The sequence below is a fragment of the Triplophysa rosa genome, linkage group LG15 (assembly GCF_024868665.1).
Source record: "Triplophysa rosa linkage group LG15, Trosa_1v2, whole genome shotgun sequence".
NCBI lineage: Eukaryota > Metazoa > Chordata > Actinopteri > Cypriniformes > Nemacheilidae > Triplophysa > Triplophysa rosa.
Genome location: NC_079904.1, coordinates 5,964,005 through 5,991,894, shown reverse-complemented (window position 1 = coordinate 5,991,894; position 27,890 = coordinate 5,964,005). Strand labels below are relative to the sequence as shown.

The following is a 27,890-nucleotide window of genomic DNA, read 5'->3' as shown; positions in this document are numbered from 1 at the left end:
GTTAGGAACATCTCTTCCTCTATTCTGCATTCATTTATACACATCATCGCTATAGACGCTCAGCAGGCCAATACAACTGCCTCTCTTCACACAGTGGAAAGCTCTTGGTGAGAACTTTCGCAAACCAATCAAATAAAGAGACACAGCGAAGGCACGACCAAAGCAATGAAGCTGGTCAGACTCCATTGCTTGTGGTATATTTGGAATGCATATTTGGTCAAATAAAACTTTGATAAAAAAATAAATATTCTCATAATATTTATATAAAGATAAATATTATGTGTCAAAATATTTATTTTGGTTGTACGAGCTATGTATTCTCTTCATATAAAATGAGTATTTAAAAAAAAAATATCATAGAAAACAATTTTCACAGTGAAGCTCACAGAACTCTCAGGTTCACACAGTTTGGTAAGATTGTAGGACAGCACAATGGGCTCTATGCATGCGTGACGTCCACCCTTTCACAGGAAGAACCCTAGGCAGTTTCCGGTTGGGGAGACTTAAAGCAGAGAGAAATGGAGCAATTAGAAAATTGTTCAATTTAGCACATGCTGTACATTGCGGCACACGGCAGTGGTATATTGAAGTGGCGTTCTACCGTATTTTAATGTTACAACAAAATGTTAACTTATGAAAGTATCATTTCAAATATGGTAGAACAGCACTTCTATACACCACTGCTGTGTGCCGCATGTACAGCATCCAGTAAATTAACTATTTTCTCGTTTTTCTATTTCTCTCTGCTTTAAGTCTCCCCAACCAGAAACTGCCTAGGGTTCTTCCTGTGAAGCACAGAAGTCACGCATGCATATAGCCCATTGATAACGGTTTCACCCTGCTTAGGTCTTTTGTGCCACAGCACTTTTGTCAGTTTTTACGTAGGTTTACAATGTGGCAATAGAGTTCCTTCTTTCGTCACCCGCAGGGGACAAAACTCTCCAGAGAGAAATTAAACACACTACACAGATTAAATATTTAGGCTGTAACCCTATGTGCTCTATCATGGCAGTGGTTCTTAATCCTGGTTTTAAAGACCTGTAGAACCTCACATTTTGTATAATTTCTTGGTGTGACATATAAATGTGCAATACTGCGCATTACTGTGTTTGAATGACTGGCACGCATAATTCAAGTCATTTCTGGTATGACATACAATCTGCATAAGACACATGACAGTAATGATGGTAAAACAATACTACATATCCATGAGAACAGAGCTAATGAGAAATGATCACATTTGACAATAACAGAGTCATTGTGTTGGACCCTTGGTGACTGGAATGGTCAAGTAACCAAAATCAAAGCTGAAAGTGTTATTTCTTGCATTTTCATTAAAGAAATCTATTGCAAGACTTGCATCAATAAACCAAATTGGTATGACTAGGAATTAGTGTCGTCTTGTTTAAGAAACTACAGAATGACTGTAAATGAGAATTTAATATACGTTAAAAAGGCTTTTTTGTCTTTCAGACCTACTAGGCCAACAAATGTCCAGTTTTCATCTAATGCTGATAGTCTCAAAATTGCTCTCATAGTAATTTCATCCCAGACAATATACTGTACATCGAAAGACATAAAACACATGAAATGTAGAGTGTGCTTCAAATGACTGGGGCCGCTCACACCGGATATGTTCTTGATTTCAAAAACAGTTGTTGTGTTAGTTCTCTGCCTTGTGTTGAAATGTATCCTATTGAAAGGCGACGTTTCCATACCAAAGAGTAGGACCGCACAACATATCGAAATGATCTCAAATGTGCATATTGCAATAGTTTGCATTAACTAAATTAAAAGAACAAGTTTAACAATGTTTCAAGTTGAAGCAGAGTGACTGTGCCTGGTGTGTGGAAGATGATCAATAATTAGAAATAATGTGAAACGTTTATGTTGGTTGTATTATTTTCCGCTTAAATTTTTTTATATAGGTTAAATTGAATTTACAGGCTTTTTATTGTCAGAAGTTTTATCGTATCGCATTATTAAGCTAACCATCATATATCGCATTTTTCATCATTATTGCAAAGCCTTGTCAAATAGTGTGGAAAAGAATAGCCAATAGACTTCGACTGACATCACACCATATGTGCTATTTGCTATTCAGTTGCAGCTGTTATTAAGGGGAGGGACATCTCTATTCTAGAATGCTTGTGATTGGACAAAAATCTGTATAGTGCAACATGAGTCATCAATATTTATATTTCGCTGCTCTCATGCTTCACCCCTATCTAGCTCATGTAACAATGACCAAAATTGAGGAGGTGTATGTAAACCCGTTGGCTGTGTGAACGGCCTCTTCCCATTCCCCACATGATGAACAGTATTGTTAATATCACATCACTGAATTTCAATGCAGAAAAATGCAAAACTAAAATGTCACCGGACGAACATGAAGCACTGACAAGAAGAGAATGCAGGACAACAAACAAGGCATATTGTTAAGCCAAACAAATTAAAATACTATCTGTGCCTAAGGGATTGAGATGATCAGAAAAAGCTTTCATTTCATTCGCAGGCACAATCCCACAAATGTCTATAGCGTCTACAAATGGTATGGCATAGACTGAGGTCTGAATTTTGACTAGAGAGCAAATAATTTCTCTAACATCAAGAAACGGAACAAATCAAACAAAATGACAAGAAACCAGTGCAACCGAATCAATTCGTAGGCAAAAAAACACAACTAAAACGTTTCATACAGATTGTTACGCTCAGTAGCTTTTGAAGAAGTCTCAATTCTATTCTTGATACTAGAACAAGCATCTTTAGATCTGCTGTATATCTAAGGCCTGTATCAAATATAAAAACGATATTATAACTTCCATTGAACATTCTACACCATAAATTACATTTACAAGACTGTTTTCTAATTCAATTCAATTCATATTTGATCTTAAATAAAACACTTTCTGAGATGTGGACAGCTATCCAGTTTTTAAAACGCAGTGCATTATTTCAATCTAATGGCTAGCGGTTACCAACTATAGGAAAAAAAAAACAAATTTTGGGGATAGAAAGACCCCAAACATGGCGAAATGGCACTAACATTAAGCGACAGCCGTCTGTCAAAGTTTGAGGAATTGTGCAAACCGTGGTCTGTCTTGCAGTTACCATCCCAAACACCACTTCCGGAGTGCTTGTTTTGATTTGTGCATGTGCGTTTATCATTATCGTGAGATTAAATTAAGGCCATGTAAACTAGTTTCAAAAGATCAGTTTAACCTATGACACAGACTAGTGACACCATAAAGTACCATAAAAACATCTAATCACCGCTATTGTTGGCAGTTTGGGGCACAGTGTACCAATATTGCAGAGGGGCCTTTTAATGACCTCACAACGCATACCGTAATTCTATTTCCCCAATGGCTCTTTTGTACTTTGATGTGATGTTGTTACAAGGCCGTTTCCTGCACTGTATGGACAATGTTGCATGTAGGTTGTATGGAAGCCTGTTTGTCCTCCTCCTCCTCCCTGAGCTTGTCTTCGTCTTTAGTATGGGCAACACCATTGTTCTCTTTCTGTGCCATCTGGTAAGGCTGTTGGTCCAGGCCTTTAGACTAAAGCAAAGATATAGACAACAGTTTATAATAAAAACGAATTGTTTAAAAGAAAACTGAATAACTCATAATGGATGATTTCACCTTGTTAAACATGTTTTGTTTATTTTGTCATTTGGTGGAGAGAGAGAGAGAGAGAGAGAGAGAGAGAGAGAGAGAGAGAGAGAGAGAGAGAGAGAGAGAGAGAGAGAGAGAGAGAGAGAGAGAGAGCAATAGTTTACGATATGTATAGAATTAATACAATGTCGATAATCACAGGTTTTGGGTTTCATTATCCAGTCAAAATCACGGTAAGGCATAAGTGAACTGTATGGTATTATTATTCATTTTAAAGGTAAGCGTACCTTGTTCTCCAGTGGCGTAACACAGCAGAGCTTCTCTTTGTAGCGCTGGGGCAGAAAGAACAGCAGATTGCCCAATACAGGGTAAATTGTGCCTGGGTTTAACTGTTTCTCCTTCCAGGGACCTGATGTGAGACCTTACAGTGAGACCTGATCTAGACTTTTAGATCAATTCACAGACACATGACACAAGACAAATGCACAACAGCAGCGTTCTCAACGTCAAAGCTTGCTGCAAATAAATCTTCAGATTTTAGTCCCAACAACAGAGCATATCATTGAGAAACAGATATGATTTGATCATTTGTGTCGAGAAACACACTTTACCTGTGAGAAAGCTGACCAATAGTCCCACCACCACAACAGTGGCAGAATTATGAGCACTGTACCACATGTATGATAATGAGTACAGAGCTTGAACACCAGAGGGCCTGTTCAGACAAAAACACAGCAAATGAACAAAACACTTTCAAATGATAAAAAATGATGTATTTTATACACTTTCTGACTTGTATGTGCTTTTTTAATGTGTTTACTGCCTTCCTATATATCATGTTTAACAAAATCTAAGCACTTGCATGTTTGTTCCGACAAAAATATACATATATTATATATCTAATGCCATAAAATACTTACATTTAAGTGTAACTCATATTTCCAAATGTACAATATTACTGTATATTATTATAATTATACCACTACAATAATGTTTTATTTGAAGAGTTTATTTGCAAAAACAGATGACTCCTTTTTTTATTATTATTTGTATTATTTTATAATTTTATTGTGTTTTAGTTAGTTCTATTTTTTAGGTATCATTACTTAATCAAAACAACCCAACTGCAGTTCGATTGATATGAATTGGAATGCTCAATTAAAAAAAAATCTGTTTTTGCAAATAAACTCTTCATTTGTTAGCATTAGTAAATGCACTAACATGAACTAACAATAAGCAATATTGCTTTCAGCTTGTATTAATCTTTGTTAATGTCAATAAAATTATTCATGTTAGTTCATGGTCCATTAACAAATGTTAATATTACATTTTAAAATGTATTAAATGCTGAAAATAGAACAAAGATGAATAAATGCTTTTAGTTTTGTTTATCAGTAGTTCATCTTAGCTAAAGCATTAAGTAATGTTAACAAATACAACCCTATTGTAAGTTGTTACCAATTTAATTTGATCATTTTACTAAACAAACCTAGGTTTAGCTGTGATGAGTGTCGTCATAACAGCAGTTGTAATGTTTCCCATGTCAGGAATGACAGTACCATTTATCACAGGCGCTACAGATGTGGACATTCGTGAAAGGAAGCTTCCAATGCCGATCCAGAAAGCCATGACCAGCCCGGTGGCCAGCCCAACCAGAGCACCCTGAAAACAGCACATGAAATCCTCTACTTCACTCTATTGCATTAAAAGACACTGACTAATAAGAAATAAACATATCAATGTGATGTTTTGTTCGAATATTGTTTCACTTACGGTTGAATTGGCACATGGAAAAAACATCCCAAGACAGAAAACCCCGAGAAGAGGTCCCCCCACCATCCCAAATATACTGAGTGCTGCCTGGAGGAGGTACAGATAGACAGAATGAACATGTGACATTTGATACATTTAGAACAACATGACATTATGCTTATTATTATATATCTGATACTCCATTGTGGACCTTTCTTCTCACCTGCAGCACAGAGCCCATTAAAGAAGCGATGTACGCCATAGCAAGACACACAAGCCCATAGCCAAGAGCTGTGGGAAAAGAAAAAGACAACAAAAACTATATCACAGAAGTGCTAATATTCAGAACAAAAGTGTTCTTTCTTGCGTTACTGTTTAAACAGGTTACCCAAAATTTTTGATAACATGGTGGCACGGGCCTCAGTCATGGCTGGAACGTGAGGTTTGATCAGGTCCTCCATGGTAACCGTTGCCAGTGAGTTGAAGGCAGATGAGATTGTGCTATAAGGTAGAGCGGACACCATTAAAATAAATAAACTATTTTAACGGGGACGTTTTTAAGACTAAACGTTCGTTTCACATTTACTGTTGGTGGTTGTTACCTGAGAGCTCCACTGAACAGGCAGGCGACAAACAGTCCTGGCAAACCAGGAAGATCTCTCAGCACATCCATCACAAAGTACAGCACCATCTGCAATAAGAAAATAATAAACACAGATTTCATCAGTGGTTTACATTTTTTAACATGACAAATCTTCAAGAAATTGACACTTATAAAACCCTTGATTATGATTGTCAATAGCTGTGTCTACTAGCCGTGTTGTCACGCTCTTCACATTTGACTTATACACAATACAGCACAGCATCTCGTACCTTACTACTTACTACTAAGCCATAAAGGGTACGACAGAAGATATAATACTTTTAACACAAAACAAATTTAGAATCAAAAGAAACATAACCTAAAAAAGCTTCGGAAGAATGTTAGCAACTGAGATTTTTGGGTCACCATTGACTGCCATAGTTATTGTATCATTTTTTATGTTGAACACAATAAAGATATTTTGAAGAATTTGGGAAAACAAACAGTTCTGGGGCACCTTTGACTACCATTGTCATTTCCCCTACTATTGTGGTCAATGGTGCCCCAAAAAATCTTAGTTGCTAACATTTTTCTTAATATCTTTCTATGTGTTTAACAGAACAAAGAAATGTATACAACTTGAGGTTGAGTAATTCATGACAGAATTTCATTTTTGGGTGAACTATCCCTTTAAAAATAAAAATGTAGATAAGCACCAAATGTAAATTTCTCAGTCAGACCTGGTCATTAGTTGTGACGTAGCCTTGATCCAGAGGGCTCTCCTCCCCATAGCGCGCGTACATAACCAGACCCATTAAACAGCCCAACGTGAGCACGATCTGTTGGCATGGAAACACAACATAGCAGGACCTGGAAAACAATCAACCCCGAAACACTTGTGAAAAACATCTTAATCATCAAAATACAGATGATAAATAAACACATGTCCCCGGGGGGAGTATTGTTGCAGTCATATTATACAACACAGCAGAAACAACTACATTTCAGAGTAAAGTTTCAGACTTTATTGACTCAAGCATTAAGTGTTGAATGTGCTCGGGGGTTCTCACATGATGGCCTCTTTCTCTGTGCGGGAGCTGAGGTATCTCTGGACCTGGGCCTGATTCACTCCATACAGGGCCAGCATGAGGAAAACGCCCCCTACTCCTAGAGTCCAGAATGTGTGTCTCTCTAAAGGGTCAGGATTGAGGCTGCCATGGGAAACGAAGACAAATTAATGTAAAAATGCAATCGATATAATGATCTTAGCATTGTAATATGAACAATAAACAATACATTAGTAGTCTATAGCATCTTTTACACTTAAAGGAACAGTTCACCTAAAAATGAAAAATGATTTTGACTTCATGTTTTCACCTTCACCCTCAAAGATATTTGGAAGAATACAGTTCTTGGCCACCAAACAGTTCTTGGCCACCATTGACTACCATAGTAGGAAAAATTGCTTTATAAATGTATTTGTTCTGTTGAACACAAAAGAAGATATTTTGAAGAATGTGGGAAAGCAAACAGTTCTGCGACACTTTTCACTACCATTGTCATTTTTCCTACTATGGTAGTCAATGGTGGCCAAGAACTGTTTGGTTACAAGCATTCTTCCAAATATCTTTCTCTGTGTTCATCAGAACAAAGAAATTTATCCAGAATTCGGACAACCTGAGGGTGATTAAATGATGACAGAATTTATATTTTTGGGTGAACTGTTTCTTTAATTCACAAAAGTCTAAATCTTAACAATCACTTACTTCAGCCCTGAGATGCGACTGCCATTTTGTGCTTTTCTCCACACTTCAGCGATGCCACCTGCCTGTTGAGTGCCCACCACGATCACTGCCAGCTGCCCTGCAAACATCACGATCGTCTGAAACACATCTGTCCAGATGACTGCTTTCAAACCACCCTGAAACAGAGAAACAGGTATAGAGTAAAATTACAAAGATAAGTTTTAAAGACTGGATACTTTTAAGTAAATTGAGCTTAAAAACTGATGTATTTTGCTTACTAGTGTTGTATAAAGCGTGCACACCAATCCCATCGCCAGCACTGCCCCCCAAAGATCAAAACCAGTGACTGCAACCACAGAAATACAGAGAAACTTTATGAAATCTATACATCCATTTTTTCTCTATTCAAGTGCCAATATATAGACAAATAAATAACTCAGATGTACAGTGACATGCTAGTATATGAAATGTACATACATTTACGAACACCATAAATTTATTTACCGGCATTGAGTGCAAGCGCTGGAGCATACAGAACAACTCCCATGTAGATCACCTGCGCAAAATACATCAAATGCAAACATTTAACAGTTGGAAACCTAACTGCAAGTCTACTAGTTTACTGTTAATCTGAATCAAGCCAACTTTTCAATAACACTCCAGTAACTGATGGTAGTGTGTAACATTAAACCTTGAAGCAAAAAACCCCCAATTAATTAAATGCAGAACTTGAGCTGTTGATTTGACATAACAAAAGAATTTAATCGTCTCTCCCACCCATGGCACCCAACCCAAAGTTACCATCTGAAAGATGAAGGTCACGGTGCCACATATCCGAACACTTTTACTAAAACGAAGCTCCAGATACTGTCAAACAAAAAGAGGAAAAGAATGCATTTAGTACATATGGCCAAAGTTGATCATATTTTAAACCAATACGCCCTTTTCACATGACGTCACGCATCTTCCGTTCTGCCGCGAAGCAGTTTATTGTTATTTCCGCTAGCACTCCAGTTCATAAGGTGGCGGTAAAGCACCTATAAGCTGGTTTGCCAACCGCCAGTAAAACTCAAGAAGTTTTCTTCCGCTAGCGCCTCAGAATGGAGTTTACCAAGTCCCTTGCACATCTGCCACCAATACGACTAGATGATGTACAACGTCTTGCAGACAAATTTTCACCTACGACAAGATCAAAGCTAGAGAAAGGATACAAATTCTTCGTTGAACAGTACCTGTTTGATTATGAAGGTAAGTGTTTTGTTTTCTTTTTGTGTTAGCAAAGGTGCTAGGATAAGTACTTGAATACGTGTTCTGTCAGTTTTTTTTCCACTGTTGTTAAATTCCAGCGCGATGGCAAACGGAAGTTCTTCTTCTTCTTCTTCTTGTTTGTTGCAAGACAGATGTTATGATACACTGCTTTGCGAAAAGGTGGAAGTAACGTCATTGTGAAAAGGACCTATTCTATTCTACAGTATGACTCTGTTGTTTTAAGTAATGGATAATGTTTGTTTACAGTGCACCCAAAAATATTGTATTATTTACTAACCTTCATGTCATTTCAAACCTGTATGACTTTCTTTCTTCTGCAGAACACAAAAGAAGGTATTTTGAAAATGTTGGTAACCAAACCCCCATACTTCCATTGTATGAACACAAAACCACTGAGACATTTCTCAGAATAGCTTCTTTTGTGTTTCACAGAAGAGTCATACACATACATTTTGAATTAAATCTTGGATTAAACATGTTTTGGGGGGGGGTGAACTATCCTTTTAAATCCTATATCAACAAACAGCCTGGCTCAAATTGCATATTATTTTGGCTTCAGCTACTGAGTAACCCATATTGCTCACCACTAGTAAATTCCCCAACAAAGTAAACATTTACAAAAAAAAAAACTGAGCTAAGATGTAGTGTGGTACCTCATAGGCACTACTGAGGCGGAGTCTATAGAACACTGGTATGAAGATGTGTGCTGGGATAAGCAGACCCAGGAAGTACGAGCAGCCCAGGAACCAGTACTGCGTGCCATGCGTGTAAATCTCAGACGGGGCACCCAGGATGGCCACCGCAGACTGAAAAGTGGCCAGCAGCGACAGTGACACCGGCAGGCAGCTCATGCTGCGATCAGCTAGCAGGAACTCTTGCGTGGTCCTCTGGCGACCCCCTGAGAAGGCGTAATAAAGCCCGATTCCTGTGGAGGCCACCAGCAGCGAAGCGAAAATCACATAATCCACCGTGCCGAAGTGCATCTGGACTATGTCCCCCATGATGCAGCTGAGATGTGTGCGGGGAGCACGGCGAGAGGTGTGGCCCCTTGATGATCAGCTGAGGGTCACTGTAGGGTCATCACGAGGACCTGGTGGAGAGAGCAGCAAATTATTCATTTTTAAAAGAGCAAAACGCAAACGTTTTAAAAGGTTTACCGATTACACATTTTCTAAATGAGTGATGAATGTTTTGCAAATGCAGAAACATTTACAAAAATGCATTGCTAAAGGATTTCAAGATTTTACTTTTATGTGTCACATGAACATTGAAGACATATACAACTTGCAGTGAAATGTTAATCTAATATACTTCAAAGAACTTTTGTGTGACAAACAGACGAAAGTACAAGTCAAGATTCCCAGGAAATCTTCTATAACACTGTAGCTCACAATTCACCTTTGTGCCATGCCATTATCTAGCCATGATAGATAAATATGTTTTTAAAGCTATATGTAGTTTGTTCTCACCGTTCCGTTTCTGGCATTCATCTGTAAAATTGAGCAAGAGCTTTTACTATAAGCCAGTATAAGTATGAATGTAAAATGTAAAGAAAGAACAAATGTTTTTAGTATAGTATTGATTTATGACAGTACATACCATCTCAAGTTTTTTATAACACATCCGCTTCATAAATCTAGCACAGTCCATTCGGTATTTACGAACACATTATAATTCACTAACACACTTATAAGTGATAAAAAATAACTTTATTCTTATTTAACATTCATGTGCACACAAGCATTCATGTGATTGTGAGAAATCTGACATAATTTAATATTGTTCATCAGCTTCTGGTCTAACATTGTATCATTGTGGAGATGATTCATGAGAATTATGTGATAAGTCGTGATAAAAGGAGGACATCCATAAAATAGTAAGCTTAAAGTCATGTTTTGATGCATTATTGAAGTATGACTGCATGTAATTTATTGTTATAATATAAACATACATATAGACCTCCACTCAACTTTCTAGTGACTCATTTTAATTGGCACAATGGTCAATTATCGCTTGTGAAAATCCTCACATTTCCAGAACTTTAATTTAACTTGAAGATTTTGAGTTGAAGTTGTCTGAATTTTTTTGACACTGTATAAATGTATATATAAATAGGTGAATGTAGTATTTAGTCATTTAGAATAAAACAGGAAAACATCTTCAAGTAAATTTAAGCACTAATTAAATAAACACAGTAACACTTCAGAAATTCTCATCTGTGTTGGTCCACAAATTAATGTCATGCTTGAACGTTGTTCCCACATCTCAACAGGTAGAACAGGGGTTTGATTCGCAGAAAACCGTTCATGCTCATAAAATCTCAAATGCACTGCATGTCACTTTGAATAAAAGCTTTATCCATTTATAAATGTAAACGCTTTTGTCAAGAGCTCAGAGCTGATCAATCAAAGAAACATTTTCATCATGAACTTTTTCAGCCTTTAATTTAATCTTCATGGTTTTTTTAGCAAGTAACCACGCTGTGAAATGGGTAAAAGGTCACACATCATACTCAACTTTCTTGTTGCTGACTTGGCTGCCGTTAACACTAGACTTTCTAAAAATGTGACTCATTTACTAACTACAACATCCAATATATGTCAATTAGTACACTACAATACTGCCCTGTCCTGTGGAACAACACATGCTGTATACAACCCACACTCATGTCTGTCACATTTCAGTGGAACTTGTGTAAGGATTTGCTTTCACATAGAGTTGAGGTCGAAATGTTTGAGACCACATTGAAAACATATGTATTTATTTTAACCTGGAAATGAGGATTTAAACAAATGAAAACAAACAAATTTGACAAAGAAATCTTTAGGATTGTGTGCTTATCAAATGTAAACACAAGTGTGACATTAAAAATATGAAGAAAAAAAAGATTTCATTGTAAATAATATAAAAAATTATTTGAACTTTTCACTTAAAATGCCATTTATAATGCGTAGTTAAAATGAAAACTGATGGCTTTTGATTTTAGTTTGTACAGTTTTAATAAGTCTTCTCTCATATCTTTTTCAACTTTACTGCCTAAATGTTCCAAAGGTCTTCAGCCTTGAGAGAACATGGACGAGTTCCAAAATATTATTAAGCACCGTGGAACAGCAAGTTTCTACCTTCTACATAACACCAACAGCAGGTGGGAAGTACTTTAAACAATCTACCAAGACTTCTTAAATCTCCTGGAATCTGAACCATGTTTTCATACGAAGGCAATGATGAAAATAATACCAACCCTTATATTATGCTTTTAGATTTGCATTTCAATTAACAATTTATGCCGCTGGCAGACACTTCTATCCAAAATACATTTAAGGTAAGGTAGTATACCATTTTCACTGAAAGCTGAACCTGGCTTTGATAGGCAATTGCAATTGTTTTTACCACTTACAAATCTTGTGTAAGCAAACTGATTATTTGTAGAAGCACATAAAAAGCTCTCGAGTACACTCCACGTGTGCAAGATAAAGAACATCGGCTTAAGACTCTGTGGCCTAGAAGGTCCAACTCAGATAACAACACCGTACATGAGATGTTTGGGTAAGGGGAATGTTTCTATCTATATTGCTCCCGTGTTCTTACCAATTTAATCTCTCTAATTTTGCATGTGAGAGAAGGACAGACAGGTTCTTATCTGCAGAACAATGAAGAATAACACAAGGACACCCGATGTGCTAGCTGCTGTGAGAAAGGATCGACTGTCCAGATTATTTTCTATCGTACTGGAGTAGCGTTTAACCGCAAAATAGCTTTGGCATCTAATTTCTATACATCTATACAAAATCCATGCCAGATCCAGGGCACCAAACAGGGACATACGTAGATCCGCTATCACAAGGCTTTTGATGATCAAACGGTGGGATTAAGGCACCGCAAAACGTCTGTTTGATTTTCCTTCGCCTCTATGATCAAACCAAAAAAAACATTAAACAAAGCTTCTGGGTCATTAACCGTCACCACTATCAGAACACGGTTTAATATATTGTACACTAATATTTGCAATTGAAATAGTAAATATCAGCTCCAGACATTGACCAACGGTCTCATTATTATGAGACTTATGACAACATTATAAAAACACAATTGTAGTGTCATAAGAAACAACTGTCAGTCATCTTTTTTAAAGCAATAAATAAAGGGCTTTTCATTTGGTTTCCATACAAAGGCAAAAGACGATTTTGCATGTTAGAACAGAATGTCAGGACACTCTGATAATCTCAGACTATAGATGTCATAAAAAAACACGTTTCAATTTGAATTGTAGTGCTGGTAGTGAATCACCTTCATAGAAAGCCGTTATTGTAATTGCCATCTCAGAATATAGACAATAGTTGAAATACAAACAGGAAATAAAACAAGACATCAAAAAGAACATGTTTTATCTTGAATCACGGTGAATCACCTTCATGGAAAGCTGTTATGCTACTTAAAATATCAAACTTACTGTATGGCAAATACAGCATGCAATTAATTGCTGCATGCAAAAAGCTATTTATTTTAATGTATTTAAGGCCAAATGCTCATAATTTGATTACAATTAAAAGAGGACAAGGAGGGAGAAAGAAATTACTATGAATAAGATGTTTAAATACACCTACCATATCTAAAACGTGTACAAAGTCATTGCAAAAGAAAAACAACAACAGTATAATATTCCTCCGAAGTTCTTGACAACAGTTCATGTGTCAATGACCAAGCCTTGGTATACAGTTGTGATGAGTAAACAAAATCTGCTTCCTAAACTTCTCTATCCAACGAAATACTGACCATTCAAAAATCTTTTAGGCCAATTTAAAACTGATTTATGGAATAACGTGTTAAAAATGTAAACAATACAAAGATACATTGGCATATTCCCACATGACCAGTTTACAATAGCGAAATAATGAGAGCAGAGCAATCACGATGTTCTGTCAGACACATCAATACTGTTGCAAATGTTCAACCTATGATCGATAAACACATTAAAGTTGCTTTACTTCGCATTAAGCAAGATGCAACTATGGTTTACATTTCTATCTAGTGTCTAGACAAATAATACACTTAATAAAAAAGGCACATGGAAAGAGTCGATGTTGGCAGGTCCCACGTGTTGTATTTCTGTCGTGACACCGTGACATTTTCCTCATGCGATGACTGCAAATCTTTAACATTACAGTTTTTCTAAATGAATTCAGCCTTTGACGTGCACGACACGTCGGAAGGCAACGAAAACGGTGCGTTTTGTAAAGGAAAAAACACACACCATTAACGTACGTTACCGTCAATGTCACAATCCACGCGCTTTGTCCTCGTGATAAGCTACATGCTTGAATCACTGTATCATAAAACTATACTTAAGTTACATTAATGACGGACACAGTTTTTGTTTAAAAGCAAACAGAGTGCGTGTACACGCTGGTGGCATCGTGGGTGACGGCGTAAATTTGTCGTGCGCAAAGGCTGCAGTCTTTGCTGATGTAAAAAGGGTAACATTAACACGTCACGAACAACAAGCTATGCTGGAAACTGCAAGTCTACACTGTCTATAACCAAGCGATGCCATATACAGTATAATGTACAGGATAATACTTACAACGAATGTGTCTAGCATGCGATTTAAATAATGTTGTTGTTGAAATACTCAACGAAGCAGTGTATGCTACAAGCGCGCGATGTGTTTTAGGCGACCTTGTCATTCATATTTTCTGCCATCATTACCTTACCTTACCTTACCTTGGTCTGAGTTCATCCGATGAATAATAAATGATGAAAGCTTTAGCCTGTCGCTACAGTTCAGACCACCCCTCCTCTTCTCTCCTTGACAAGTCAGTAAAGGTTGTCTTCCTAATGGATAATCGATTCACAGTTCACATGTGCTTCTGACGTCACGCTCAAACGTCACCACGCTTCTTCGTAACTCAAGCGCTGCTCAATTTTGCTTAATCGTTTTTTCTATTTGACTGATCTGCTAAGTTTATGCAATCTTGTGCTTTTATATAGTACATTTTATACACAAAAAAACGACGTAGAAGGCGCAAGTATAAACTAAATTTTACAGCCGTTTATTGATTCTTAAACATATGTATAAAAATCTAGAATATTGAAATTACTTGAAAGGTAATTCTCTTATCTTACTATTTTATACTGTAAATAATACAAATCTACCATAAATGTCTCCTGTAGCATCACGCAAAAATGTTGAGAAAATTAACAAAGATAAATCTCTATTATGCCTCTTTATATTATAAAAACAACGTAAAATGTTAACAGTTCTAAATTTTGCTGTCACACCATAGGACTAAGACACATGTATGGTACATTATCAATTTTATTACAAATAATTAATTTTTATTCATGTATATAAAAAACAAACACATTTGGAATTTTCATTCTTTAATAAAAATATTGAACAACATAGTAAATATTGACTAATTACATTTGAACATGTAATTTCTTTTGAAGGAAACCTATGCTTCAACTGAGCATTCAGTTAAAACAGCACAGAGAAAGACTCCTTTTGGTTAAAGTATTTTGACAACACAGCCCTAATCCTGGTAGAGTAAACACCACAACAGTCCAGCATAAACCCGAAAGGATTTTCCAAAGAGAAGCATCGAAAAGGAGTCCAAACCAAGAGTTTTATTAGATCAGTTAAGTTTTCTGATAACTGTGTTTATGTCTTCAGCTCTGGGTCCAGGGTTCCCAACATCTTTCATTAAGCCAACTTGGTCTCTAGCAGCATGTCGAGGTACTGACAGATTAAATGGCCACAAGAAGTTATTTACAACCCTGAAGTTCTTTTCAGCACAGTAAAGTTCATGAATAAGGTCCTCCAAACAGATGATCCCATACTGGCCTGAGGAAAAAAAAACATTCAGTCTATATAACTTCACTGACATGGAAATTTATCACAATTTCTTTATGCCATGTCCAAAAACTAAAGATCTGCGTTTTCAAGACACAGCCCATTTACCATGGTCATTTATGATACTTACCCAGATGCTTCTCAATAAGTGTATTGTCGGTAAGAGGAACTTTTTTCTTATTAATCTTTCCCTGTCCCCTTTTCAGTATGAGCTCCCGGACAGATTTCAAGTTGGGAAACCTATTAGTTGATTAAAAATGAAAGTAGAAGTGAACAAATGAATAATGACTGAATAGTAATTAAATACAATGCAAACAGATGAAAATCTCTCACCCCCACGCAACATAGGGCTCCACAGTCTTAAGCATTTTTATAGACGTCTTGTTGACTTTGACAAACGTTCCACTGAAGATTTTCCTCAACCTCAGCATCTGAATGACCTCCCTCACTTTGGGGCTAATACCTTTGATCCTAAAAGAACCATAAGCAAAGATTAAACCCTCCTAAAACCTTCAAGTGGGTGACACTATATGCCAATTTAAATAAGTTAGGGCTGAAACGATTCCTAATTCAAATACAAAAAAATTAGAGGCAAATTTTGTTGCCTCGAAGCTTTGTTTAATCCATTTAACTACAATACACATGGAGCACTGCGTTTCCCCACGGACCGTTATTACTGACGCACAACCCGCTAAACTCACGCATTTTAGTCCGTTCACACGCTCACGCGTATGTCTCATGGTGATAAATAAGTGATAGCTTATTGAAATGGTGAACTGCTAGTTTACTTAGTTTTAGTCTAATAATTGTTTTCCGGCTGCATTGAGTCCATCAAACTAGATGCGGACTTGTGGATGCCGAATCCTGTTATTTACACATGCCATCTGTCTGTTCTGCGTGTCTGCGTGAATGAACTGCACAGTTTAACGTGCTACATGTGTGATGCTCATAAATTTGTCTGCGCTGAATGAGGACATGAACTTCACCTCCAGAGTTGCTCTGAGAGTTTATTTCACAAACATGTCATTGTTTGAGTGAAGAAACAGACATACAGTGGCTTGCAAAAGTATTCATCCCCCTTCATTTTATTCACATTTTGTTATGCTGCTGCCTTATCTTAAGCTACTTTAAATGATTAATTTTTTTACATTAATCTACACTCCATGCACAATAATGACAAAACAAAAAACTGATTTTTGACAGCTTTGCAAATTTATTAAAAATAAAAAACAAAATTAAGTACATTGCATTAAGTATTCATACCCTCAACTCAGAAAATGGTTATAGCGCCTTTACAGACTCAAATCTGTTTGGGTATGATGTGAAAAGCTTTACACATCTGCATTTGGCAATTTTCTGTCATTCTTCTCCTCAGATCCTCTCAAACACTTGTCAGGTTGGATGGAGATCATCAGTAGACAGACATTTTCAGGTTTCTACAGAGATGTTCAGTTGGGTTCAAGCACTAGCTGGGCCACTCAAGGACATAGACAGAGTTGTCCATAAGCCACTCTTGCATTGTTTTAGTTGTGTGCTTAGGATCATTGTCATGTTGGAGAATGAACCTTCTGCCCTGTCCGAGGTTCTGAATGTTCTGGGCTAGGTTTTCATGATCATTATCTCCGTATTTTGTGTACAGTCCCTGAAGCTGAAAAACACCCCCACATCATGATGCTGTTTCCACTACACTTTACTGTTAAGACGGTATTGTACAGGTGTTGAGCAGTGCTTGTTTTTCTCCAGACATGATGCATGAATCTGAGATTCATCAGACCAGAATATCTTGTTTCTGACAGTTTGAAAGATTCGTTGAAGTACGTTTTTGCATATTTCAAGTTTCCATGTGTCTTCACTGAGCAAAGGTTTGAGTCTGGCCACTAAGCCATAAAGCCCAGATTGGTGGAGTGTTGCAGTGATGTTTGTCCTTCTGTAAGTTTCTCCCATCTCCATATATGATCATGGAGCTCAACCAGAGTAATCATCAGCTTCTTGGTCACCGCTCTAACCAAGACCCTTCTCCATCGATGGCTCAGTTTGGACAGGAGGTCAGCTCAAGTAAGAGATCTGGTGGTTCCAAACCTCTTTCATTGAGGATAAATGGAGGCTACATGCTTCTGTGAACCTTCAATACAGCAGATTTTTTTCAGAAGTCTTCCCCAGATCTGTGCCTTGATACAATCCTGTCTCAAAGCTCTACTGGCAGTTCTTTTGACCTCATGTCTTGGTTTTTACTTTGATATGCATTTTCAGCTGTTGCACCCTTTATAGAGAGGTATGTGCCGCTCCAAATCATACTTATTCAATTGAATTTGGCACAGGTTAACTCCACTCGAAGTGTATAAACATCAACAAGCAAAACTAATGCTTCTGAGCTAAATTTCAAGTGTCCCAGAAAAGGGTATGAATACTTATGCAATGTACTTATTTTTGTTTTTTATTTTTAATAAATTTGCAAAGCTGTCAAAAATCAGTTTTTTGTTTTGTCATTATTGTGCATGGAGTGTAGATTAATGTAAACAAATAATCATTTAAAGTAGTTTAAGATAAGGCAGCAGCATAACAAAATGTGAATAAAATGAAGGGGGCTTATTAAAAAATAAGCGTTTTCCGACAACCTGCCAAAATAAAAGTCATAGGCTATATATTACTATTTAATAGTAAAAAAGAAACAAACTAGTTTATATAAACTAAATGCATCATGCATAAGCTGGCGTTAGTTGTTTACCTTTGAAATTATTCTTTCTATTTTTATTCATGTTTCTTATTTATATATTTGTATTATATTGCATTTTGAATTTAATATGGCAATGGAATGTACTAAATGGGTTTAGTTTTCAGATATTAATGTATGCAATTTCAGCAATAAAAACTTTAATTGTTCTAAAAAGGAAACAAATTAGTTGTTTTACTCATTTTAAGAGACCCGTCTTATTTTCTCTTGTATATTTAGTATTGCTTTTTAATAAAGAAAAAGTACTTCTTATCCGAATAACCGATTAATCGATGGAAAATCAGTAGAATACTCTATTAGTAAAAGATTCGATAGCTGCAGCCCTAAAATAAGTCAACTATACATAATATAAAACAAAGCTGCATTTCAATATGAACAGTGCAAAAGTAGACCTTACTCTTTGATGCGGACAGCAAATGCCAGTTTATGCTTAGCTGGTGGCATGGCAGGCGGAGGTCGTTTTTGTAGCCTTGCGAGTCGAGTCTCATCTCGCTGGCACTTTTTGCTGTTTTTCAGAAACTCTTCCAAGCGCTTAAACTTTACTGGAATTCCCTTTTGTACCTTTAAAATTTAAGACAATGTCAGTCTTGTATTGGAACATTTTTTATATTAATTTTACTATTAACAGAAGCATATTTCATGGAATAAATTCTTACTTTTCTTTTCTGCTGTAATGCAAGTTTAGCTTGATTTGCTTTGATGGCCTGATAGGCTTTGCGTTTCTTGAGAAGGTTCTCAGGAACAAGCTTGATTACTCTCCCAGTTCTAAACAGATGACAAAGATAATCAGTAAGAAATAGTCATATCATTTGAATTCATTTCATTAACAAATTACTGATAAAGATAAAAGATCGGAGGCACAGAGATTGCATTTTCAAAACAATAATGCTTGATGACACTATGAAGGCGCGTGGAATGAGGAAGTTATCTTCATCTCCACAGAAGAAGAAAATGACTCACAAATGCTCATGGATTACTTTGTGAAATAAAGCTTTATAATGTTCATGTTTGATCATTTATTTTAATCGAATAAACCAATCGAGCCACTTTGAAAAACATCATATGTGTCTAATTGCACCACACAAATAAAGGAGGCTTCCTGAGTCATGAGCAAGGATAAACAGGCGTACCCTTCACCTGCATCCTAAGGGTGTGGAGCTAAGGACATTAGGAAAGGAAATGAGGACACACAAATAAGAAACGAGCTCACTGTTTTGAGTGGTTTCTACAGCTGGGCAATTCCGTGAAAATGTCAACCTAACCACAAAAAATGAAGTGTTTACCAGCAGTTTTTACTGTGGTAACAGCACAGATTTTAACATTTGGTGGTTCAAATACCCATGTGAGATCTCTCTTCAAATTTGTAAAGCATTTGTTTTATTTTTAGTGCATGGTTTTTCATAGTCAGGTAAGTGCCATTTTCAGGATTGTCACATCCATAACGCTACATATTCCTCATAAATGGACACATGAAGATTAATATAAAATAACTATTTTATGTTCTATAAAGGGGCATCCCTTCTCCATTCATTGGGTATTATTGCTTCAGGATTGCGCTTTTTCTTTGACAGAAATCCTACAAAGTTTATCGTCTCCCAAAAAACGCGTCCTTTTTTTGTCACATCCATAACGCATGTTTATTTCCCTTTTTTTAAATAGAATTTTTTTTTCATAGACTCATATTTTTTGATGTTTAGACTCTATCAACAAGGGTTCAGTAAAATATAAACAGATGGTTCAATATATTCGTAACAAATTCATTCTCTGAGCATTTTTATGTCACGTCCATAACGCAAAATGTCACGTCCATAATGTTGGAATTGCCCAGCTGTAAAGCAGAATATGAGGATAACAGCGATATGACAGCATTGATAGGTGATGCAATGAAGCAATTGTTAATTTATCTGGATTTATACATCGTTGGAAATATTTGGGATAACGCAAGAACACAAGTGAACAAAATGTAACACTGTGCTAGTGGTTTTGTGGTATTTTAATGCAACATCTTGAGCTAATACAGACTGAAAATTAAAGATGCTTTGCCTTGAAATCAGTACATTTATGAATTTGCAGAAAGTTTTATCCAAAGTGACTTACAATCAATATATTTATTACCAGTACATATGATCCCTAGGAATAGAACACACAACCTTTGTACCACTTATGCAAATGATTAAAAGTAGTCCTTTAAAAAAATGTAAATGCTTATTTCTTAAAGTGATATGAAGGCAAGACAGACCATTTTGCAAGATGTAAACAACACGGGTCGAGAAGCACAGAACACTATACGAATGTTAGAAAAAAGCAATTAAAATATTAAACAAACATCTTTAAAACTTATACACACATTGAAATAAAAAGTGCTCCTGGGTAGTGCTGGTTTACATCTTGCTAAATGGTCGTCATTTTTCATCACTTTATGCTTACAACAACTTCAACATGAGGTTTATAAGCCAGTGTCAACTGTTCTAGATAACATTCTGTTTCGACTAATAGACCTGCTGCTGCTACATCATTACAACAGCAACCAATATGCGTGAATGCGACACCTTTAACCTGAACCAAAATCTTCAATTTGAACTTGTATTTAACAATGAAAACTGAGTCCGTCTTGTATCAAAACGGACTATATTACGATTATGATCATGGACTCAGCTAAACATTCGCCCCATGTGAAACAAGCTCGCGACTTTTTTTTTAAAACGGCATCAATCTCTAAAATAATTGCACTAATAAATTACCAACATTGCACCGATTAAAATAAATAGAAAATACGCTAAATATGTTATGATATTCACTGTAGATGGTTTTAGATTGGTCTAAATAGTCAAATACGTACCCAGGTTCAGCCATCGCGTTTGCTGTGACGATGTCCTGTCGCACACATATCACGTTTCATTCGTCTTTATTGAAGTAATACTGCCACCTATCGCTTTGGAGTGTTTATCGCAATTCTGGTTTTTGACTCACGTTCACCACCATGTGACAATGTAATGTGCACACATACTGCAAAAATTAAGTAATATTATGATAATAATTATGAAGATTTTCGAAGGAAAACTCATTTTTATGCATATCCAAGTCAGGCATGGTATTTGGATTTTTTCTTAAGCGTTTAGTTATACTCATCTCGCTTGTCTACTCTGCTTCCTAGTGTTTTTGTAGTTATTTGTGTAGCCTACTGCACTTTTTCCTAGACTTAAAGAATTCTTATAGAATGATGACCGCTCAAACCAAGAATTTTAAGAAATTTATTTTGCATTCCAGCAGTGGTGAATGCAGTAGCCTATTTTCTGATTCCTGGTCTTGTTTCATTTTGCATTGACATTTCATGAATTATATATCAAGGGTGTCAGTGAAGATGACACACCAGCTGTCAAACCCATGTCGCGTCTTGCCTTTTTTATTTGATAAATACAGAATGAAGACAAGAACTACTCAATGCTAACTAAAAACTTGAATCTGATTCCTGAAATTTATATGGATTCACAGTAGTACAGCATAATAAAATTAAAGACAATCTTTGATGTTTTTTGTTGTGTCTGGTAAATCTTTATGTGAGATAAAGTAGATTATCAAAGTCAAATGTATGTTCATTTATAACTTGTTCCACATGTCGGACCCAACCTCTCATAAACAGTTGCTGCGTAATCGCTTGCTTCCATACTATATAGTATGTGAAAATGAGTATGAGTCATGAATAGTATGTCCGAAACCTCAGAATGCAAAAAAACAGTAGGCGAGAAATACCCGGATGGTCCAGTACTTCCGCGAGATTCGTGAGTGTGGATGGATGGCTCTCACTAAACCCTTAGTGTTTCGAGTCTGACGTCATCACGCAACCGTGTTTTTCGGCCATTTTAACAATCATAGGTAGTTTAGATGGTTAGAGTAAGGTTAAGGTTAGGGTGTGGTTTAGGGTAAAGGTTTTGTAAGACTTGAAACACCAAGGATTTAGTGAGAGCCGTGGATGGATGGACACTTCTCTATCCCATGATGCCACGGGAGATGAGCAACGGTCAAATTTCAAAAGTAAATCAAATAAATATAGCGGAAAACTTTAAGGCGGACATCCATTTTTAATGTAATCAAATCCCCTTTATTGTCACTCAACCATACACAAGTGCAACTGAAAAACTTGGGTGCAGCTCCGACCAACATGGCAGTATGACAGATATGAGACAGAATTGTAGATTCCAAGTTACAAAAAAAGTACAACAGTTTACAATATACGTTTTTCTGTACACCTATACACAATAAACATTTCTGTACAAGCAGCAGCCATACTCGGCGCCATCTTGGTGAAAAAAATAAGATCCACATCTTCACTGTAGATGTGGTCCCGCAACTCTGTATGTAAGTGCTAATAAATGAATTTCTCGTGACTAAATTGTTTTTTTCTGCGCCCATGTAAAGGATGTTGTTTATACCCTGATATCTGGCAGGCAGACATTTTGATGTCTGCATTTTCATCTGGGTGCTTATCTGCCCTACATCTCTGAAACGTCTGCTGTCAGATGTCATATAGACCTCTAGATGTCTGTAAGATGTGTATGATTTAGAATGGATGTACAACAGCTCTTTCTAAGATGTTTAGCAGATGTTTTTACACAGCAGATGTTTTCCAGATCTCCAGATCTTTAGCAGACATCTTACAGATGTACCTGTGCTATATGGGTACGTAATAGTTCAAAGAGCATATGGGTCACATGACCATTAAACATGGCGGATGCAGTATGTCCGAAATGTATTCATACTACTCCCACTCATACTATATAGAACGTACTGTTTAACGGCCGATTGGTAGGTACTTAATCAAATCCAGTACGTACTGTCATAGTATGCGAGTTTGGACGCAGCAAGTGACTCAGGCCTATTATTTCCCGACCCGCACCCCAAATGACACCCTGAATAATTATTACGCCCGTTCATGATGAAAAAAACTTGTACTTTTAGCTCATGAAAAAGCAATAACACATGGACATGGATGAGTTTGTGACAGAATTCTCTAAAATGAGCAGAAAGTTAATGCTGTGAATATTATAGTGATATGGATAGCTCTTTTTTTATGTTTTCATCAAATCTAAAGTTACTAAATTGTAAAATAAATGTAAAAAACATGTAAGCTAAATATATACGTAAGAATGTAAAAATAAAATATACAATATTAATACTAGACGTAAGAATAATTAAAAAACTAAACAGTTATTCTGTAAATGATTCGTTTATAGTAAATAGTTTGGGGCAAAAAAAATATATTTAGTTAAATCACTTGGCCCACATCTCATATCTGGTGCCGGGGCTGAAGCGACTTTTCTCCCATTCCCCGTTCACGTGGGTAGCCTAAATAAAACAATTTGTCACTATGTAAACTGCCTAATAATGCTGTGCTGGACAAACGTATATAAAATGTAAGCATTATGCTTATGAAAAATAAAGAGGGATAATATCAGCAGTAAAATATTTTGTAAAGCCCAAAGGTTGAATGTTACTGACTGTTCATTCGCATACCCTTGCGGGCCCCCGTGAGTAGCCGCGGTCTAAATGGACCCCGTTATTGTACGTTCGTGCACTACGAAACCCGTCAATTTACACAAACCTGCGCAACCAATCAGATCTTCAAATCATGTGTCGCTACGCAGCGGTCTCGGCCATGCCATACAGATCAGCACAGTCGCGCACCTTCTGTGTGACGTGAGCGATCCTCATGTTTGTTTGTGTAGCTCGAGGATGAAAATGGCGGTGGGGAGAGATCAACGCGAGAATTAAACACACAAATGACCATTTGACTAGGATGACAGCTGCACCGCAAAGGAATAAACAATCACCCAAGCGTTAACTGAGTGCATTTGCAGCGACAAACACCCGGAGTTTAACGGAGAAATAATAGCGCCCTGGATTTAAAATAGCTTCCGAAATTAGCCCGCTAACCTCGTTAGCTTAGCCTGCACTCAACTGGAAGATTCAACAGCCATCACAACACCGCATTAACGGAATTATTGTGTCATACAAAGATGAACTGCGCTATTTTCGTTTTAACGCCTCAATTCAAGCTCGGTCGTGGGCACCGGGCTTGTAGACATATTTGCATCTGACTGAATGCATAACTAATCGTTCCATCTGGCAGCATTAGCCAGCAAACACCATCCTAAAGTTCAACGAGCATCTGTTGGAGACGAACGCACTGAACAGGTAACTCGAATGCATAACGTTGTGTGTTTTATGCATATTTGTTGGTGTTACATGTGAGGAGGAGATCATCTGGCGAGGATGATCCAGTCAGGAAAAAGGCATGTGCAGCATTAAGTGCCCCGTGCGCATAGTTATTGTTTTGAATCAATAACTAACCTTTGCACGCAGTGCTTTCTTGGTGAAATATCTTTCCGCACATTATTAAAAGGACGTTTTGGTTGGATGTTTGGTTATGTTATTCATTGTTTTACTGCATCAGTGGAATAGAAGGTTTATCATTTCATTGGGATTCAGTATGATGAATGATCTCAGGTTTGGCAGCGTCACTCATGTGACTTGACGCAAGCAGATCTGCAATCGAAGTGCATTGATTTAAAAAGTCGGTGTTAGTTGCATGGCTTATAATTTGACGAGTTTGAAAATAATTAGATTTAAACTTTTGCTGAAAGCACTAACACAAAAAGTTGTTGAATTTCTTATTTTAATAATGAATGTAGCTGATCATTTGATCACGTATGCGTTTATATTTTTCCTGCATTTGTATGGAAAGTGCTTTAATAATTTTGTAAATATGCAAAGCGTGCGAATTCATGAAGTTGTTAAAAGATGTGTAAGTTTAATTGATTGAAATTAATTGATAGGTGTGCACAATAATCTGCCGTGGAAGTTGTTTGTCGTTATTGCTGCTTAGTCATAACCAGTTGAATACATTGCTTGATATTCAGTTACAGTGTTTCCCATAGGATTTTGACAGACTTGTGGCGCTGGTGACGTCACGAACTAATTAGCATGTTTGTGACGTCATCACGTCGTGTTAGCGCTTGTTTTTCTTCTACTCTCTAATCTGTCACATTATACTGTATTTTACAACGGGATGCCACCAGCAGTCACTTTGTCCGCTGCTAAAATCCTGATTTATAAACGCAACATCATAGGACAAAATCACAATACAGTACATCTACATTAAAGAGCGGCTATATGCTGTTTGCCCTTTCTCCACAATGTGTTGCTGTATTACGAACGCTTCTTTGATTTTAAATGCAAGTGACAGTTAAATACGAGAGGCCGAGGGCTCGCGCACACAGATGGAGCTCATCGGAAGAGAGTGCATGCGAACACGGAAGAGGAGGACGCGCACGCGAACACGGAAGAGGAGGACGCGCACGCTCCACTCACACCAGAGCATGTGAGCGCTCCGCTCAATATTTTGCTCAATGAAGGGCTCGGCATACTACATTCGAAATCGAAAAACGACCGTCTGTGACCTGATTTCGAACAAAATCTGGTCCAAACGACAATTCGTTTCACTAGTTCGCCGCAGCAAACCATACAGAATCTCCGGGAAAGTTCGTGTTGGCCGGTAAACACCCTCGAGCCACCATTGGTCCATGGCCATTACGTAATAGGTGGGTGTGTTGTTTGTGTGGTCACGTGCGCAGAGGCTATTTGCATACGTCATGCAAACCCCGCCTCCAGGAACAAAGGGTTGTTGGATTGTTCGAAAACGCTATACCGTCTCTCAACGTTTTCGAGCTTCGTTTTACCCCCAAACGCAGAACGAAAGCGCAATTCGCCTGGACTATGCCGAGCCCTTGACTGTGCGCTTCGCTTAGTCGCTCAGTCGCTCACGAACCAACCAAACGCTCCGCTCATATTACGCTCACCGGTAAACCAAATCAGATTCCGCTCTCACATAAAATGTGTCTAGTAAATCTAATTGTTTTCAGCTTATAATAAACTTCTTGAATAAATGTCTCAGTTTAAGTAGTAGGCTGAAAAGGAGCAGTTATGTTTCAGTCCGACATTCTGTGACATTACAGCCAATATTTTTTGTCATTTTTTATTTAAAGAGTGCCTAAAATAACTGTATAATAACTGCTAAAGTATATTTGATTTTCGTTACTTTATTTCCGTGAACATATAGCTGCCATAGTGCAACATTCAAAATAAACGCACAAAAGATGAAATGCACTATAGAACACCTTTTATTATTACTGAGGTTAATAAAAGAAACTGGCTCTAAAGAAAAAGACCAAAACAAGGGGAAATGCGGTCTTAAAACGTCTAACCTCAATCGTTACAGCATTTTAGAATGTACTTTAAGAAACTTGGACAAAGTAGCTGCGTCTTCGAAGGCTGCATGCGTCCTCCGGAGATCACATTTGTCTGCCTCGGCAGCATATGACATCGAAGTTTATTCAGGTTTTATTTCAGAAAAGCAACAGTCACATTGAGTAAGTGACACAATGTCTTCTTAAGAGAAATAAATATAAATGTTATAATGTTTTTTTTAACTGAAATGAGCCTGTATCAAACTTCTTGTCGCCCGCGCACCTCCGCAAATGGACGCGCATTTGGTTTGGTTTGTAGTTGACGCGCATGCCGTTGCCGTTGTGCTATTTATTTGCAGGCTTCAGGCTCATGCGGTGTACATGGGACAATAATCCAGCAGCAAACAAGTAAATCACCAAGAGGTCTGAGCGAGCGACTGAACGTATATTGAGCGAGCGAGCGGAGCGGAATTTGGCGCTCTCCGATCCGCGAGAAATATTAACGCTTCGCTCACATGCTCTGACTCACACCAAACAAGTCAGGAAGGAGAGAAGACGCGTATAAGCGCTGTTTATCCACTAGTTGTTCGATCACAGATACAGTCATTAGCACGGATGAATAAAAAAAATGTGACGCCAAATATAGTAAAGGACGGCCATAAAGTCCGCCCAAGTGAATGTATGGGAAACGCTGAGTTTGGCGGTGGTGGTTTATTAAAATTAAGCTAATACATTTATAGATGCTTTCTTTTTCCCTAAAAATTCAAGAAAATGAATTTTATAGATGCTTTATTTTTTACCCCAAAAAATCATCAAATTGAATGTTACATGTAAAAATGCATAGGCATCAAATTGAAGTTATGACGCTGCTCCCCGTCTATGCCACTTTTTTAAATAAAGTTAATAAAATCATTTAATATTTTGTTTATATTTCAACTTAACAAGTGTTAAAGATCCTTACGCAAATCTCAAATACGGCGTGACTAAAAGTAAACGATAAAGTGCATTGCGCTGTCGCCGTTTGTGTCCTCGCGAGTGTCTCTCTGCCGCAGCGCACAGAGCAGCTCTCAGCTGTGCCTTCCCAGTCGTTCAGAGAG

The 27,890-nt window shown here is 37.2% G+C and overlaps 3 protein-coding genes across 5 annotated transcripts in view; 1 reads left to right on the top strand and 2 right to left on the bottom strand.

Moving 5' to 3' along the window:
- Window positions 1–765: 765 nt before the first annotated feature.
- On the bottom strand, window positions 766–14,825 carry slc5a6a (solute carrier family 5 member 6a). Of its 3 annotated transcripts, none has more exons than XM_057352951.1 (16): window positions 14,678–14,825; window positions 9,620–10,056; window positions 8,499–8,564; window positions 8,202–8,253; window positions 7,976–8,043; window positions 7,719–7,873; window positions 7,023–7,163; window positions 6,693–6,822; window positions 5,972–6,060; window positions 5,758–5,870; window positions 5,593–5,660; window positions 5,391–5,477; window positions 5,107–5,279; window positions 4,229–4,332; window positions 3,905–4,026; window positions 766–3,560 (listed from the first exon to the last, which is right to left on the bottom strand). In XM_057352951.1, the coding sequence occupies exons 2-16, from the start codon at window positions 9,965–9,967 to the stop codon at window positions 3,396–3,398; spliced, it is 1,881 nt and encodes a 626-aa protein (XP_057208934.1). In that variant the 5' UTR covers window positions 9,968–10,056; window positions 14,678–14,825; the 3' UTR covers window positions 766–3,395. The 3 variants fall into 3 exon arrangements, with proteins under 3 accessions (XP_057208934.1, XP_057208933.1, XP_057208932.1); XM_057352950.1 differs by having other exon boundaries at window positions 14,683–14,825; XM_057352949.1 differs by having other exon boundaries at window positions 14,688–14,825.
- Window positions 14,826–15,264: 439 nt separating this feature from the next.
- rpl7l1 (ribosomal protein L7-like 1) lies at window positions 15,265–21,473 on the bottom strand. Its single transcript, XM_057353900.1, has 6 exons — window positions 21,390–21,473; window positions 19,207–19,315; window positions 18,948–19,111; window positions 16,153–16,290; window positions 15,950–16,059; window positions 15,265–15,810 (listed from the first exon to the last, which is right to left on the bottom strand). Exons 1-6 carry the CDS (start codon window positions 21,401–21,403, stop codon window positions 15,602–15,604), a joined length of 744 nt encoding a protein of 247 aa, XP_057209883.1. The 5' UTR covers window positions 21,404–21,473; the 3' UTR covers window positions 15,265–15,601.
- Window positions 21,474–24,271: 2,798 nt separating this feature from the next.
- The window catches only part of ncoa1 (nuclear receptor coactivator 1), a 44,419-nt gene continuing 40,800 nt past the window's right edge, over window positions 24,272–27,890 (top strand). Inside the window, exon 1 of the mRNA XM_057352658.1 lies at window positions 24,272–24,742. The gene's annotated coding sequence lies outside the window, so the exon portion shown is untranslated. The remainder of the gene's footprint in view (window positions 24,743–27,890) is intronic.

Coding starts and splice junctions, on each gene's coding strand:
- rpl7l1 (XM_057353900.1), bottom strand. Junction 16,060..16,152: donor GAGCCCTATGTTGCGTGGGG/GTGAGAGATTTT, acceptor ATCAACTAATAG/GTTTCCCAACTTGAAATCTG. Junction 15,811..15,949: donor ACTTATTGAGAAGCATCTGG/GTAAGTATCATA, acceptor TTTTTTCCTCAG/GCCAGTATGGGATCATCTGT.
- slc5a6a (XM_057352951.1), bottom strand. CDS start 9,967: ATGGGGGACATAGTCCAGATGCACTTCGGCACGGTGGATTATGTGATT. Junction 8,044..8,201: donor AGCGCTTGCACTCAATGCCG/GTAAATAAATTT, acceptor CTGTGGTTGCAG/TCACTGGTTTTGATCTTTGG. Junction 4,027..4,228: donor ATTGGTCAGCTTTCTCACAG/GTAAAGTGTGTT, acceptor GTCTCACATCAG/GTCCCTGGAAGGAGAAACAG.